Raw genomic sequence first — 17092 nt, 5'->3', positions numbered from 1 at the left:
AAGCCCTTTGGCTAGTTATATCGCACTGAGAGGAAATCGCAGAATAGTTCAACATATTGATAATTCAATAGATGAAAAACAACAGTAAATAAGCTTATCTGTAAATTGGAAGCAAGGATACGTTGCACTCACACTAGAGACACACTTCAGCGCACTGCTCGCTAGGTGTTGCTAGGTTTAACCTGCTTTGCATCGAAGCCACAGCGGAGGCTCCTTTGGAAGTTGCTGGTATACCTATTAAAGACGTCTAATGCTGTTACCAGTTCACTGTAAATAAAATGATCACCCATTAAAAGTAAGGTAAAGTTTGTTTCCATAATGTCTTCGGAGGCGAAGTGAATGAAGCATGCCAGGCGAGAGCCGCCAGTAGGCTTTAGTTAGGTTGGCTTCACCGCATGACAGCGATGTGACGTCGAAAATGACTACAAGAGATCGAAGGCCACCCTCGAGCACAGTCCACATTCACCTCTTAAAACGGTTTCATAGCACCAGTGCTGCGTACAGATGCCCAAGGCTGCACAGTGGACCCGCCTCTGCATGTGAAAAGTGGTCGAAGAGCCCCTCTGCGCACAACGCCATGTTACCGGTCCTGTACCACTGGAAAGTGTACAGGTCATTTACAAGGTCATGAGCACGAGTTCAAAGTGCGCATCTTCCCACTGCGATAATCATTCCCTAAATTTGCACCCAACATAGTTTTTAAACCGCAATAGACATCAGTGTAGACTGGCCTTAGGCCATAAACCATCAAATTAATGATCAAAAGAAGGTCATTGATTCAATACTTCGTTCTTGGGCCTGCCTTGAAGTAAAGGACAATTCAAGTATGCTCACCTGTTGAGATTTCAGTGCACATGCAAGAGGATCAGGCAGGCAGTTGAAATTGGAAAACATTTTTCCTTACCATAGCAGGGGTGTAGTTTTGGGACTTAAATGTCGAATTGTACAATCTCGACCTTGTGCTCGTTAGATCTTCCGCTGGACAAACCTGGAGAATGAGTCTTACACTCGTCGTGATTATCTTTACATCCCGTGTGATCATATCGTGTAGCTAGGGGAAGGACTTCTTATTTTAAACCAATTATAGTGCGCCTAATTTAATTAACAAATTTTGGTTCTAACCGAAAAAGATCGGTGTCCAGCTAGCTGGCTAGTGAGTGGGAGAAAAAATGCAGTACATAAGACAAGGTCGTGGTAGGACGGTGGTTCTGTGTGTATTAAGCCACACAGTCGTGCGTTTTGAGCTGTTGCTTTGCTACATTACGTGCCGCTCTATACTGGGAGGCTCAAACTCCTTGCCAAATCGTCGGCTGGTAGCGTAGAGCTGTTCACTGTTATTACACCCAGGGCAGTTACCCGGGTAGGCTTCTTCACTGTGTGCAAGGACACTGATGCGAAACCATGCATAAGCTTCCTGAAAATTGTGTTCTGCCTAGAGTGCAACAGTTTCGTTGTTACTGTCAGCATTCAAACTATGTGATGCCCCACCCTCTCGCTGAACCCAGTGCTGCAGCCAAACGATAACAAGACAACCCACCTTTGGCAGTCAACTTCCACTTCAGCTTGCACCTGACGGCTCCATCATTTAGCTTCCATTAGTTTATTAAATGGCAATAGCATTTTTACTTGTAAGTCGAATTCTAGGCTGACAAAAAGGCAAAATAAATTTTAAGTGACTTTTGACTGCACAGGATTACCACCCTGAAGAAAAAAAACACACAAACGCGTGCAGTAATTCATTAGCCGAAATGAATACTTGTTGTTGAAATAAACATTGAAAAAAAGTCTGCCAAGTGCTCAAAAATTAAAAATTGAAACGTCCAACCTCTACATACCGGGTGTTTTTTTTTAGAAGGTCCAAAATTTTTAAAGAAAGGTAAATTCCTTCAGATTTATTTTAACCCTGGGGCTATACTGAGGGCTACGGCGGACACCAAGTAAGGGGAATACTACTTTAATTAGTTCGCTGATTAACTGATTACGTTAATTAACTTTTATAATTTTTATTTCAGGGGATATGTTGTATTAGCAGAGTTGGAGATCGTCTTCCAAACAGTCCAGCCAAGAAAAAAGATTTTCATTAAAAATTTTTTTGCGCGCGTAACGAAGCGAGAAAAAGTCACCCTGGTAGGCCGCTTCACACTGTAACACAGCGTCTGTGAGCGCTCGCTCCGCCCTGCACTTTGTGTCCATGCGTTTTTGTTCCAGCGCGGCATTCCGTGAGGCCGCGGAGCGAAGCGAGATAAGCAGCGATAGCGCAGGCCGCCAGTCCGGGACGCGTGACGCAAAGCGCAGGGCGGAGTGAACTACGTCAGAGGCGCTCCCGCCGCTGCGTTACGGTGTGAAGATGCCTACCAGGGTGATTTTTTCGCGCCTCGTAACGTGCGTGAAAAATTTTTAATTCAAATTGTTTTTTCTCGGTTAGACTGTTTAGAGGACGATCTCCAATTCTGCGAATACAACATATCCCCTAAAACAAAAATTACAAAAGTTAATTAACATATTTAGTTAATCAGCGAACTAATTAAAGCAGTTTTCCTCTTGCCTGGCGCCCGCCGTAGCCTCCAGTATAGCCCCAGTGCTAAAATAAATCTAAAGCAATTTATCTTTTTTTTTAAATTTTGGACCTTCTAAAAAAAAAACACCCGGTATAGCGCAGTCGTCTTTAGCTAGACGAACCTGTTCTTGCATTGTGAAAATGCTGGCAGATTCTTATCTCTGCGTGTCAATGCTAGTGGAATGCTTTATGTCATCAGTCTTGCAGTAAAGTATTGCTGTCCCATTTGTGTTGTTTGTTAGGCACAGCAGTTAGTGCTAAATCATGTTGTTTAGTTTCTTTGAACTTTTGTAGTCCTGGTTGTTCTGGTTTGACCCTGTGTTGCTGTGCTTGAATATGTTGGCCTAAGGCCCTTTCACTGCTTGACAGTAGCCAGTGGGGTTTTCGTACCGTTTCTTCACTCACATCCAGTGCTGCCTGTAGTTTGTATTGGATATTTTTGTTACATAAAGCTTTCTTGCTGTCAGCATTTCTCGTGGGCACATCTTTGTAAAACCATGCGGCTACGAAATGATTGACCCCTGCACTTTTTCTTTTTGTGTGTATGTGTTTTGAAATTTAGTGGCACTCAAAGCTTTTGGCAAAGAGGAAAGACACGATTGTTGCCCCCTATAACCTTCGAATGGCTGTGACACGGCAAGAACTAGTGGCCGAGGGTCGGGAAATTTCTGTAAAGTATGCATTTCTAACAAAGCATGTGTACAGGTGCCCACAAAAGTTTTCGGAACGCCGAAATCACGAAAAACGTCAATTTCCTCGCTGACTGCAAGCCCAGCTAGGCACTGAGGTGTGGAGGTGCAGGTCACACTTTCAGTTCATGGCTTCATGCTTACCCAGGCAGCACAAACCGTTGGCCAAATATTGGGAGTCTGTTGGCTATGTGTGGCCCTATACAGGGTCAATGTCGCCTTCATTGTCCCCATATTGCCACTGCCACAATGTGACATTTCCAACATTGGCCCTACTTGTCCGATGTTTTCCCCATATTGGCAATGCCGCTTAGTTACCCCTCCAACGATGGCCCTAAATGTCCGCTGTCGTCCACACATTGGCAATGCCGCTTAGTTACACCTCCAGCGATGGCCCATAATGTCCGCTGTCATCCCCGTATTGGCAATGCCGCTTAGTTGCACCTCTAGCGATGGCCCTAAATGTGTCAGCGCATGTGTTTGTCTCATCTTCTTCCGTCCCGTCCGTCAGCGCTGTTTTGCCGTACCCTAAATGTCCGCTGTCTTCCCCATATTGGCAGCGCCGCCTCATTACACCCGCAACGATGACAGTACTTGTCCGCTGTTTTCCCTGTATTGGCAGTGCCGCTCCACGACACACCCAAGGATGTCCCTGTGATTATCGGTGGTTATTTTTCTCAATCTGTTTTTTTTTAATATTCGGACTTGTTTATTTATTTCTTCTTTATGACCAACAACAGCGCTAGCGTCGAACACTGACGCTAAATTACAATAAAAAACGCGATGTAATTGATCGCGCGAAAGTGAGCAGAGGTCAGATTCATTCACGAAGGTATACGAATTTTAAAAAGCGGTGTCTTTTGTAATTATGGTATGCAAAGAAAAAAAGAAAGAGAGAAAGAGGTGCCACAATCAAGAAAATTAAATTTCGATTCGAAGAATGGTATAATAACGCACTAATTAACGTACTGCCTCGCATATCTCTGCGGACACCCACAGCCCCCGATTATAGGTTGCCGGTTCAAATTCGTGTCTCAAGATATAGGCTCAACTTAACTAATAAGTTTATGCTGCACGAAACGCTGAACCGTATGACACAATCCGGAACACAATGCATCACCCAAAGGATGCGTTCACCCTAGAAAAAAACAAATAAATCGCTTTTTCCTCTACTACAACTTAACTAGGTCACAAATTTATGCGTGGCGCATTTGGAGAGAAGAAACAATCTGAGCAAAACGCGATTTTGATTTTATCGCAAATAAACAGTTCACGTGAACAACTTGCTGCACATTTACTGTGTGAAGAAGCAGCAGACGGGAAATAAAATGTAGACGTATGTTAGATTTAAAAAAAAATAAGCGAACAAACGGCTCTGCTTCCTGAAGCCGCGAAGCTAAGGTGGCTAGGTTTTTTAATGTCGCAAATGGTTTTGTTATTCTGCTGTGCTTTTGGGTATTCTATATGGACGGCTCTTGCATACGTTCTTGCTTTAAATTATCACGTTTATCAAATTAAAGATCGGAACTTTTTCCCGATCGCATTTCCACTCGTTTTTGTTTGCCTTTTCTTTGCGCGAATGCTTAATACCAATCAGCCAGAACAGGTGCACTGCTGAGTAGCGCGTCGCGTCATTTCGAGCTAGCGCAGACACGCACGGGTGGGCCGCATGACTATGGCTCAGACCGACCTGCCTACACTGGTGTGCATAAAATGTAGGGTATTCGTCGCTCTAGAAGCGAATGACTGGATTATATTGATGAATGGTGTTGCTTGGACGTATTTCATCCTACTTTGTCCGCCACAAGTATCATATGAAACACTCAAAGAAAACGCATTGTTACCGCCAATTTTAGTTAATGCCGCCGCGGTAGCTCAGTGGCTATGGTCCTCGGCTGCTGGCCCGAAAGACGCGGGTTCGTCCCGGCCGCGGCGGCTGAATTTCTTTGGAGGAGAAATTCGAGGCCCGTGTACTGTGCGATGTCAGTGCACGTTAAAGAACCCCAGGTGGTCGAAATTTCCGGAGCCCTCCACTACGGCGTCTCTCATAGCCTTAGTCGCTTTGGGACGTTAAACCCCATAAACCAAACCAAACCAATTTTAGTTAATGTTTTATATTTCCGGTGTTTTCATAGTAACACATTTATCTCAGTTTCAACCAAAGAGGCACATGACCGCAGAGATTACGCTAATGTTTGGAGCCGTTTTGACGAAATCCATGCCCAAGCTCCACGTTTCCACTTCCAACATCTTGGCACTGTCGTTTCCTTGCCGCTTTCCACGTGCTCAACTGCCTATGACGCATCCTCCGCACATTCCGGAATTCTTTCACTCATTTCACCCCCCCCCCCTTTTCAAGTCCCATGCAGCCGCCTTTTGCTGGGCCGAGCCTCTTTCTTGGAAGAACGCTGGCCCTGACCATGCTAGAAGTTATTTTTTTCTTTGTGATTTTAGGTGTAGTGACCTTCTCTAACCTGTTTTCCCCTTGCGCCCAACTAAGCGCAACGCCGCTCATCCACCCTCCCTAGATTTTCTTCTACCCCTTTTCCAGCTGCCGTTTCTCTTGCTGCAGCAAATTCTCCGAAAAATATAAGAAACCTGTCCCATCGTCGTCTCCTCCTTTCCCCAACACTTGCCCAACGAGTATCGCGTGTAGCTAGCAAGGCGGCGAAAAGCCACACAACCAGCGTGCCGACGAAGCATGCGCGCTCAAGCTGACGCCGTTCGTTGTCGAGAATCCACATGTGATACGTTCTGACAATTATGACGTAATTCAGTAGCCTGGCCCGCAAGATTCTATTTGTGAGTACCACCATACTTTTATCTTGAAATGTGTTCGGAAAAGAATATGGTTCTTGGCGTAATTGGCGCTTTGACTCAGCGCCGACCTTTTTTTCCTCCGGCAGGAAAAGAGAAAGTGACAAAGCAATGGCGCGACTTCTGAATGCCAACTTTAACAGGGAAATGCCTAGCGCAAAGTCATGCACAGAATGGTGAGAACTTTATTTTTAGGCTTTGATGAAATGGATTTACCGAACGTTGACTATCTCTTCAATCACCGTGGCGGAGTGTTGTGTGGCCCGACTCATGTTGGGTTCATTATGACATTGGTCGTCTATCGTTTGTGCAAGATGAGTATCAGAAGCGCTTTTTCTTCCACTGCAGCAGTTCTTTGGCCGCGTGTAATATTTCCGTGCCAGGTGGCTTTGTCTTGGCCAGTTGCAGGCTAACAATAAAATGTGGAATTCCTGGTCTCAGCAAACTTTATCCATGTTGTCTGAATTAATCACCCATGGACTATTGGAAGAGTGATTTCGTGTTGTCTTCAAGTAAGATTTCCGTTTCCCCTGTTACATGCATGCGAAGCGACATCGCTAATCTGCTTACTTTTAAAAAAAGTGTATTCGGTCTCCTGCGTTCAGCGCATTTCGCAAAACTGTGCAAGCCGTCTTTGCATGGAATATTTTTCACAGAGAAAAAAAATGCTCAAAGCTGTTCAATGGGGAGGAGATGCTACCACCTGTGCCATACTTTGCTGGAACAAAAAGGCAAACAACTAGCTCGCAATAGACACGTACTTTTGATAGGAAATATAAAAATAGATTGATTTGTATTAAACACTATATTGATCTCTTTTTGACTTTTAATATGTATTTGAGGGTGTGACACGGCAAATTGGGATTACAAATTAGCAATACGGCGTTAAAAATTGATAAATTCAATTCAACATTTTGCTATTAATGTGGGGATTTATATTAAGCATCATTTAGAAATTGTACTTTCATCATGTCTTGCGAGTACCTTCTCGCATACGGCGCGCCACTAAGCTCAATGTGTTATTTTATTTCTTGCCTTTTTTCTGCGATGGTTGTACTTACACTCAAGATCACACCATGCATATCTTTAAAGGAAAAAGAATACGGTCACTGACCAAGTCAAGAAATTTTAGACGTTTCGGAACCTCGTACGGGTTCCTTGATCACTGAGCGGGACAGGAAGCGCCGCCACTTATATACGCAACACATGACGTAACGAGCGTGCGTAGATTGGTGGCAAATTTCCTTGCATCCGGTTCATGGTAGCTGGTGTCGACTGGATGATTAGAGATTCCAGTAGGCGCCGAGATGACACGTTCCTTTCCTTCGCGACGATAGTGGCGTGGTCCCAGTTAATCGCGTGACCATGTTCTTGCACATGCTGTGCAATGGCGTTAGTCGCGTGATTATTATTTCTTACGTCACGTTTGTGTTCACTGAGCCGTCTTGTAAACTTTCCCGTCTCACCAATGTACACCTGGGGGCAGTCAGCACATGGTATCTGGTATATCACGCCTGGATACTCTTCAATCTGCAGTCTATCTTTCACGTTCACGAGCTGGTTACGGAGCTTGCTGGTCGGGATGTGGGCAATGCGCAGGTCGTATTTTGAAAATACGCGCGATAGTGCCTCGCTGATTCCCCGCACGTAAGGAATGGCTGCACGCGCCTGGAACGTCTTGTCGGTCTGTGTTTCCGGCTTCAATATCCGCTTTTCAATTTTGCAGATAAAGCGACTAGGATAGCCATTGCAAGTCAGCTCCCGGTGGACCGTTTTCAGTTCGTTCTTTAATGAGTTGTCATCTGAGCAGATGCGTACGGCACGTGTTATTAAAGATGATACCACTGACGTCTTGTGGCCGGCCGGATGACAAGACATAAAATTGAGGTAGCGACCTGTATGCGTAGGCTTCCTATAGACCGAGAAGGTGAGGGCGCCCTCATCCCTGCGGACCAGTACATCCAAGAAAGGTAATGCGCCGTCTTTCTCAAGTTCCAGGGTGAACTGTATATGCGCATTCTGGGCATTTAGGCTGTCCAAGAAGCGTGAGACGTCTTGCTTCTTCAAAATACAGAAGCAGTCGTCCACGTACCGGTAGTAGACTTTCGGTGCAGGATTGAAGGTGGACAGTACCTTTTCTTCCAAGGCTTCCATTACTAAATTGGCCGTTGTAACGGATATTGACGCTCCCATTGCCGTGCCCCGTGTCTGCTGGTAGAAGCTGCCGCCGTAAGAAAAGTACGTGTTGCCAAGGCAAAATCTCAGAAGCTCGCAAAGTTCGGGGACGTCGAAGGGTGTGCGGCCAGGGAGACCAGTGTCAGCTTGTAGGGCAGTCTCGCACGTATCTACTGCCAAGTCCACTGGTACGCTAGTGAAAAGTGACGTGACGTCGAAGGAAACCAAGATGTCATCTTCACTCAGCGAGATACCATGCAGCTTGGAAACAAACGTGGACGAATTTCCGACGTGCGTCAGGGTTTTACCGGCTAGAGGACTCAACACCTGGTGAAGATAGCCTGAGAGCCGATAGAGCGGCGACCTGGTGAAGTCGACAATAGGTCGAAGTGGTACGCCAGGCTTGTGGACTTTGGGCAGGCCGTAAATTGAAGGAGCTGAGCCGTTCGTGCAGAGCAGCCGGTAATAAAGACTCTTTTGGTGTGGAGGGACCAAGTTGAACAGTCTGGCGAGCAGTTTTTGCAGCTTGGTTTGTAGTCTGCTGGTTGGGTCATAGGCTAGAGGAGTATAAGTCTGACGGTCCTCGAGAAGGGCCGACAGCTTGCGCATATACAGTTCACCCTGGAACTTGAGAAAGACGGCGCATTACCTTTCTTGGATGTACTGGTCCGCAGGGATGAGGGCGCCCTCACCTTCTCGGTCTATAGGAAGCCTACGCATACAGGTCGCTACCTCAATTTTATGTCTTGTCATCCGGCCGGCCACAAGACGTCAGTGGTATCATCTTTAATAACACGTGCCGTACGCATCTGCTCAGATGACAACTCATTAAAGAACGAACTGAAAACGGTCCACCGGGAGCTGACTTGCAATGGCTATCCTAGTCGCTTTATCTGCAAAATTGAAAAGCGGATATTGAAGCCGGAAACACAGACCGACAAGACGTTCCAGGCGCGTGCAGCCATTCCTTACGTGCGGGGAATCAGCGAGGCACTATCGCGCGTATTTTCAAAATACGACCTGCGCATTGCCCACATCCCGACCAGCAAGCTCCGTAACCAGCTCGTGAACGTGAAAGATAGACTGCAGATTGAAGAGTATCCAGGCGTGATATACCAGATACCATGTGCTGACTGCCCCCAGGTGTACATTGGTGAGACGGGAAAGTTTACAAGACGGCTCAGTGAACACAAACGTGACGTAAGAAATAATAATCACGCGACTAACGCCATTGCACAGCATGTGCAAGAACATGGTCACGCGATTAACTGGGACCACGCCACTATCGTCGCGAAGGAAAGGAACGTGTCATCTCGGCGCCTACTGGAATCTCTAATCATCCAGTCGACACCAGCTACCATGAACCGGATGCAAGGAAATTTGCCACCAATCTACGCACGCTCGTTACGTCATGTGTTGCGTATATAAGTGGCGGCGCTTCCTGTCCCGCTCAGTGATCAAGGAACCCGTACGAGGTTCCGAAACGTCTAAAATTTCTTGACTTGGTCAGTGACCGTATTCTTTTTCCTTTAACTCAATGCCTGACCAGACGTATTTTCGTCGAACTATTGATTATGTTAACTACCATGCATATCTTTGCAGCTGCGATGTAGAGCCAGGTCAGCGTGCAAGAGCTTGGCGAGGAATTTGTTTCAAGGCACTGCAAAAGTTCTCTTACAAGAGGAGTGCAACGATTAGTGCCGATATGACTCATCGATCCAGCGGCTCCGGGCACAATGCATTTCACGATGTACTGGCACCGTAGATGCAATAAATTTCGTTCCTTGAATCCGTTCCTTCTTTTTTTGTGTCTGCTTATATGTAAAATGTTACATATACAAGCTCCGGCTGGTGGAAAACAAGTGGAATATGTCTGCATTGTTGTTTGCCCGCAAGAGGTGTGGTACAAAACTAGGTGGGACCCCCGATCGAATACAATTTCCCACTGGCCTTGCAATTAATATGCCACCTATAAAAGTTAGATCAAGGGTGGAAAAGCGGGCACAAGTCGAAGCGAACCTGGGGTCATTATTGATACTGGCTGAATGTGGGCATACGATTGGTGCGAACGTAGGGCCATTATTGACAGATTGGCTAAATGTGGGCATACTATTGGCGTGAATGTCGAGCCATAATTTATAGATTGGCTGAATATGGGCATAGTATTGGCACGAATGTCGGGCCATAATTAATCGATTGGCTGAACATGGGCATAGTCTTGGTACGAACGTTGGGCCTTTGTGGATAGACTGGCTGAACGTAGGCCCAACCCAGGCGTGAATGATGGGTCAATGCTGGTAGCTAGACTGGCTGAGTATAGGCCCAACTTGGTATGAATGAAGGGCCATTGTTGGAAAAAGTCTCGGATTGCTCAAATGCCGATGTAGGACCAATATTCATGCCAATTTCCGCCACTCTTTTGCCACTGTTGGCCCAATCAGTTTGTGCTGCTTGGGTAAGCTACCCAGTAATTAGACTTTGTTGTAATTTTCATGTTCCGAAAACGTTTGTGGGCGCCAGTACAACTGTAGTGCTCTTATGGCCAGCTTTGATTCACCCTGTAGGCCCTGTGAGTACAGTTAAAGGCTTTAGATTAAGGTTTAACGATTTTTGATAACCATTTCTGATATTGCAAAACTCAATGGTGGTACGTGCCATCTTTGTTTGTGTATTTATTTAGGTACCTGCAGCACCCGTTGAGGGCATTTTTGTTGGGCGGATACAGTTGCAAAGCATACATCGTCATGCAGATGACACTGTAAAAACAAACAAACAATAGCAAATACAACGCGTTCCAATACTGAGCAAACTGATAACAAAAGAATCATGAAGCCAAGAAAGACGTAAAAAAGGCAAGTTCAACAGAAGGTGCGACAGAGCATTTTCAAAAGAAGAGTGCGGGGCTAAGACAACTTCTGGCAATTTATTAAAATCATGCACTGTTTTGGGGAAAAATGAGTTTTTAAGGACATTTATACGGCACTGGTATTCTTGAACCTTTCAAGAACGATCTAAACGGTAGGATATATAGCTGGTGGCTTTCATGTATGGATCTTTAGACAAACCTGTTGTGCCTATCAAAATATTGTAAAATTGTATTGTATTGTAAATGTAAGGTATTTGCGTCTGTGTTGCAATAGAGGCCAGCCCAAATTTTTGCACATCTGAGAGGAGCTTTTGACGAAATCATAGTTTGCGGACACAAACCTTGCCGCTCGTTTTTGAATTCGTTCAAGTTTGCTTGTTTCAGGGCCCCAAGTCGCACAACCATATTTATAATCTCTTATTTTTCACAGCTGTTGTAGCGGAATCTCATGGAGCTGTGCAGCGTGCAATAAATAGCTACATTTATTTGTGTTTTCTTTTTTACAGGACACTGCATGAATGGTGCCCTGCAACAAAGGCAAGGCCTTTTGTTGAGTGTAGGTCCACGGCTCTGATTTGAACGTCTTGTCACGGGTGCTCAATTTCAAGCGCACTTGCGATGGGGTACATCTGCGAAAGAGTACAGGTTTCCTTTACTGCAAATAAACAACGGGAGTGTGCTGCTGTATTTAATCACGCTTTCTTTTTTCCTTTTTGTTTCCAGAGTCTAGTTTCGGACTGTGGTTAGTCTGCCGTCTTTCCGCCGATAGAAAATGTCCTCGTTTATCAAGCTGCTTTTCTGCACGACTGGGAATCCGGGCTTAGTGTTAACGTGTCAATATTTTTTCACGGAAACATGACAACTAAAACTTGGCTGTTTTTACACAAAATTTAACGAAATTTGGTGCACACACGTTATTGTGCTGATATCAGGATGAAGCTGTCAGCTTACCCTCGTGTCCTCAACACATATGTTGAAAAATGGGCAGATATGTGAGACAGATACTGCGCCATTTCCTTTCCTCAAAAACCAATTTAACTAATTTAAAACCTTAGTCATCATGTTGGCAGAGTATCGATTTCCTTACGAAAGAGTAAAATATTACAAGAATACAAACAAAATTGGACAGCTTTATTGCACTCCGAGTGTGTGAGGACCCATTTTGCAAGAAGAGGATTTGGGGACTGACTTCTCGAAGCTTGAAGCTTTAGAAAATTGCCGCCACGATATTGTTGTTATGCTAGCAGCATCAGCTGCAGTGTACGTACTGAACTTCTTTGCTGCAGTACCTCAAAACTGGCCATGTAAACTATCGGGAACCAAGAAAAGGTTGTAGGTGTTTGCAGCGCACACGAAACACGGACGGACAGAAAAGGGAACGAAACACAGCGCTGCCCCCTTTCTGTCCGTCCGTTCCCTTTTCTGTCCGTCCGTGTTTCGTGTGCGCTGCAAACACCTACAGCATGAAAAACCAACTAGCCCAAGAAAAGACGATCAAGAAAAGGTGCTGATAGATGAGGTTGGATTTTATTTTGTATCAGTTTGGCCTCTTCATCTTCTGCGTCCCTTTTTAAGGCGGCGACGTCTGCACAATGGCCGATTCCACATATATGGGCATTGACCCATTAAGGTAATTGCATCATACCCTTAAGGTGGAAACGTCCCCTGCAGTATTTATTCAGGTCAGCCAGTGGGTGGAGACCTATTGTAATCTATTGCGTTGTACTCTTTTAAAAAGCTTAATTTCTTTACTTTTGGTTTTTTCTTTCTTTGCTGTGTATTCAGTACATGGAAAAGGCATCTTACAGCATTTCAGTCATATCTAGTTGTGTGAAGAATTTTCCGATTTGTGCTCTTGGAAAATACATTATATTCACCTGTATTAAGTAAAATATGTCTAGAGAATCACTGAAGTTTCGCAAAAATGTGTTTATTTTTGTTCCCAACATCGCTTTCTTGCCTGCGCTAGTATGCGCTCCCTCAGATTCCTGCTCCGGTTCTACCTCGTGAAGAACTCTTACCATGTGTTCAGGAAAGGAGGAGTAACTTCTCAGCCAAACAAGCAAAGTGATATCGCACTCACTAAAACGAGACAGGTAGAGCATTACTGTCAAGACCATGGCATTGTTGAAAAGGCATGCTGATATACAAGGTGTTCCAGCTGAGATGTATTGCAATTTTGAAAAATAGGCTTGTTCAGTTATAACTTCACACTGCCGACAATGATATATTGGATAAAGCGCTTTTCTAACTTAAAAAGCTTATTTTACAAAAGTTCAAAACATCTTAGGTGAAACACCCGGTGCACAGCGCTAGCCTTGAGGCTGTGCGCCCAAGCCATGTAAATAATAATCAGCAGTATGAAAAAACATGAAAGCTCGCAAGGAAAAGTTTTGTTAAATGGAAGCTGAAACGGTTTTTTGAGAATTTGAGGTTATTCAAGAATTCAAATCTATGAAGCTTCTAGATAAAGCATGCACAGTATTTTTGCACTATCATTTAAAATGGTGACATAATCATCGATTAAAACAGCGACGATGTTTAGGCTTCTCCTCACTACGTTGAAGGAGTGCGAGGAAACTCGGCAGTGACGTCATTGTTGCTGAAATTTAAGATGTCCGCTGCTTACGCCTGCATGCTGCTGTGCGCCGTCAGATGGCGCCAAACAATGCATCGTGAGCTTCAACCTCGATGGCGTCGGTTTTCTTCCATGTGCACCAGGACTCTCTACAAAATTGCTCCCAAACTACCACTGACCCTACCGTGTCCTTGCGCACTTCTCCCGTCAATTACATCGTTGAGCCCGTGACGCCATCACCCGATCTCCGACAACGTTGGCGCGAGACCGTCCACGTTTCGCGTTTGAAGCCGTATTACGACCCCTGCGTTCTGTTGACCCCCTAAATCGCCAGGATGGCTCTTTTTCCCCCGGGGCCAAATGTAAAGAGGAAGATGCTTAGCAGTCGGAGCAACAGAACCGATGCGCGGCGCGAGGCGAGAAGAAGACGATCAGCAGCTGAAGCAGCAGAGCTTACGCGCGGCGCGAGGCGAGAGCACCAACTGTTCTGGGACCGGACCTGCCCTTGCCCACTCTAACCGGCCTTCACTACCGTTTCTTTGCAGGAAACTTAGTGCCATCATACGCGACGTCATTATTGGGGCCTCTGCCCATCGCTGTGCACTTCAGAGAACGCCGACGATGACTTTATTCGGCGATTACGCCATCATTTCAAATGCTAGAACAAAGCGATTTCACAGGCTTTACCTGCACATTTCACAAATTCGGCAACCTTAAACTCACCAAATTCTAAAACTTCTTCAGTTGCCCTTTAAGGTGGTATTTTTCATGGAAGTTACTCCCATAAATTTAAGGCTTCTACGCAAAGCTGTTTTGGTTGAAAATAGCGGTTCAGAATATTCACCCGCTTGTCCACCTTCTCTCTTCCTTGGTACTTGTGCCTAGTCTGTATGTGTTATCGGGGAGTAAATAACTACCACCTTGGCAACATGGTAACAGTTGCTAGTGTCTATACAACACATCGCGGCCTTGTGAAACTGTCTGGCCGACCCAGCAGCATGGCGAGTTGCTAGAAACGAAGCCGACAGAAACGTTGACAGCATACATCTAACTCCTGTAGTACACATAATTCGTCTTGCTTTTAAGAACACTTCTAAGAACACAAGCAACATGTGTGCACGTTCTTGGGGGGCCCTGTTATGAAAATGCAGGCAGGTTTTCATCGCGTGCAAGTATGACAGTCTAGCCTGCCTCCATTGGTTTCAACTAGCCCAGCAATGTATCCTGCTATTAATACTGTTTTCTTCCACAACAGCAGCAAAAGGTAGTAGATGCCATCCATATGAGTCATGGAAGCAAAATGCCTCCGATATTGGCATGCATTTTTGACGAGATCAAAGGCGGCACAGATAGCCTCACCGTCATGGAATGTACTACTAGAACACTGGACAAAGCGATTTCACCCAAGCAAAGGTTTGTACGCTATCATTTCAATCTACTAAATATGCAACTGCTGACTGCTACTTAAAAGTGAAATCAGGTTACAATTTGAACTGCACACTGTAGCCGTTGTGGTGGCTCAGTGGTTATGGCGCTCGGCTGCTGACCCGAAAGACGTGGACTCAATCCCGGCCGCTGCGGTCGAATTTCGATGGAGGCAAAATTTTAGAGGCCCGTGTACTGTGCGATGTCAGTGCAGGTTAAAGAACCCCAGGTGGTCGAAATTTCCGGAGCCCTCCACTACGGTGTCCCTCATAGCCTGAGTCGCTTTGGGACGGTAAACCCAAATGAATCTAAAGTGTAAGAAGTGCCACGAGGACGACATGACCTTCCATAGGCTATTTTGGTCAAAAAAGCACTGCTGTAAAGTTGACGCAATTTCTTGACTGCAGACCGCGTTGTACGCATGAGCCTTGATTATATGTGATATTAAAGTGCCCAGGGCATTAAGAATCAGTAAGTATTTTTTGCTATGTTTTTATCATTTTGTTATGTTTATTAATTTTTGCAAATGACCCACTGCGCGCAGTGTGTGCAAAAAATTTTTTCTGTTCAGCCGAACACCTACACCTGGTGCATATTGTACTTCTCAATGCAAAGCCCTGCCTTCTCATCTGCAAGCTTTCTGCGAATGCAACAGGCCCACAACAATTGTGCTGCATGTCACGCCCTGTACTTGGTTTATGGGGTTTATTGGGTTTATTGAGGGACGCCGTAGTGAAGGGCGCCGGAAATTTCGACCACCTTGAGGTTATCTTGAGGTTGAGTCCAGTCTTCCATTGGGTAGCCTTTCGAGAGCCTCGCAGTCCATTAATTTGATACGACGAGTTTGATGCTGTGAACACTGATGGCAAGGCATTGTAATTGCCAACCTGTTTGTCATTGTGCACATGACAAAAAAAAACACTCCTTGAGGGACCTCAGTACACTTTTCACCTCAAGCATGCTTAATAGATGTTACACTCGTAAAATGAACGTCCAGTCCTATTCAGCATAAAGCACCGTTAACGAATGTTCGAAACTTTTTTTTTCATGTAGAACGACACTCATGGCGATGTGTGGCACATATAAGAGCGTGAGCAGATGCACATGTACTATAGGCTTGAGGTGAGAACACTTAGCTTGATTGAGTGCAGCGCTATGGAGTATCTTTTTAACATTTAACAAAACACAGAGTTCCCTATAACAACTTTCTCCATGGTTAAGGGCCACCAAGCAAGCATGTATGACCCTGTCAACTGCAGCTTTTGTCTACCATGGTCGGGCAGTTCTACTATGGGAAAGACGGACAAACATGAGGTACCAGTTCTCCCGGAGGCTAAGGAGCGCAGTCAATGATGTGGTAGTCTTCACTTGATTGATTGATTACAAACATCTTTATTTCTTCAATATTCTCAGAACATGTGGGTGGGCCGCCTAGTCCGGTAGTCCACTGGCTGCTGCTGCTGCGCTGGCCCTCCCCACCAGCCAGTGCTGACGGTCAGGATCATCGCTGAGCAGAATAGCCTCCCACTGCTCCTCCGAGGGGTTGGGAATGGGGTCAACTAAGGGATTATATTGGCATGCCCACACCATATGGTAGAGGTTAGCTACCGCTCCACAATGTGGACACTGCGGAGAGTATAGTGTAGGGTACCACTGGTGTAATTTAGCTCGTGTTGGGTATGTGTTGGTTTGTAGTCTCCTAAGGGTGTTCTCTTCTAACTTGTTGAGGGATTTGTGTGGTGTTGGCAACTCCTTTCTGGCTGTTCTTTATGGCGAAAGGTTGTCAGCATGCACTGCTAAACATATTAGGTCGCGGCACCCTTCATGGTCATCAGGGGGAGACGTCCGGTATAGAAGAGCTCGGGCATGCCTGTGGGCGGCTTCGTTTCCTCCTGGTAGTTCCAGGTGACCGGGGAACCAGATGACTGAGACTTGGTTGGGTTGATGCTTAGTCAGCAATGACAACCCTGACTTGTGAATTAATC

General features: G+C 45.5%; 1 protein-coding gene across 1 annotated transcript; it reads right to left on the bottom strand.

Annotated features, from left to right (window-relative positions):
• Positions 1-580: 580 nt before the first annotated feature.
• Positions 581-8847, bottom strand: LOC149356863 (uncharacterized). Its single transcript, XM_089576449.1, has 2 exons — positions 7530-8847; positions 581-597 (listed from the first exon to the last, which is right to left on the bottom strand). The coding sequence occupies exons 1-2, from the start codon at positions 8845-8847 to the stop codon at positions 581-583; spliced, it is 1335 nt and encodes a 444-aa protein (XP_089432575.1).
• Positions 8848-17092: the final 8245 nt, after the last annotated feature.

This window comes from Amblyomma mixtum, chromosome 3, assembly GCF_055824585.1.
Source record: "Amblyomma mixtum isolate Tamu chromosome 3, ASM5582458v1, whole genome shotgun sequence".
In the NCBI taxonomy this organism is placed as follows: Eukaryota; Metazoa; Arthropoda; class Arachnida; order Ixodida; family Ixodidae; genus Amblyomma; species Amblyomma mixtum.
This window is presented reverse-complemented; position numbering and strand designations above follow the sequence as displayed.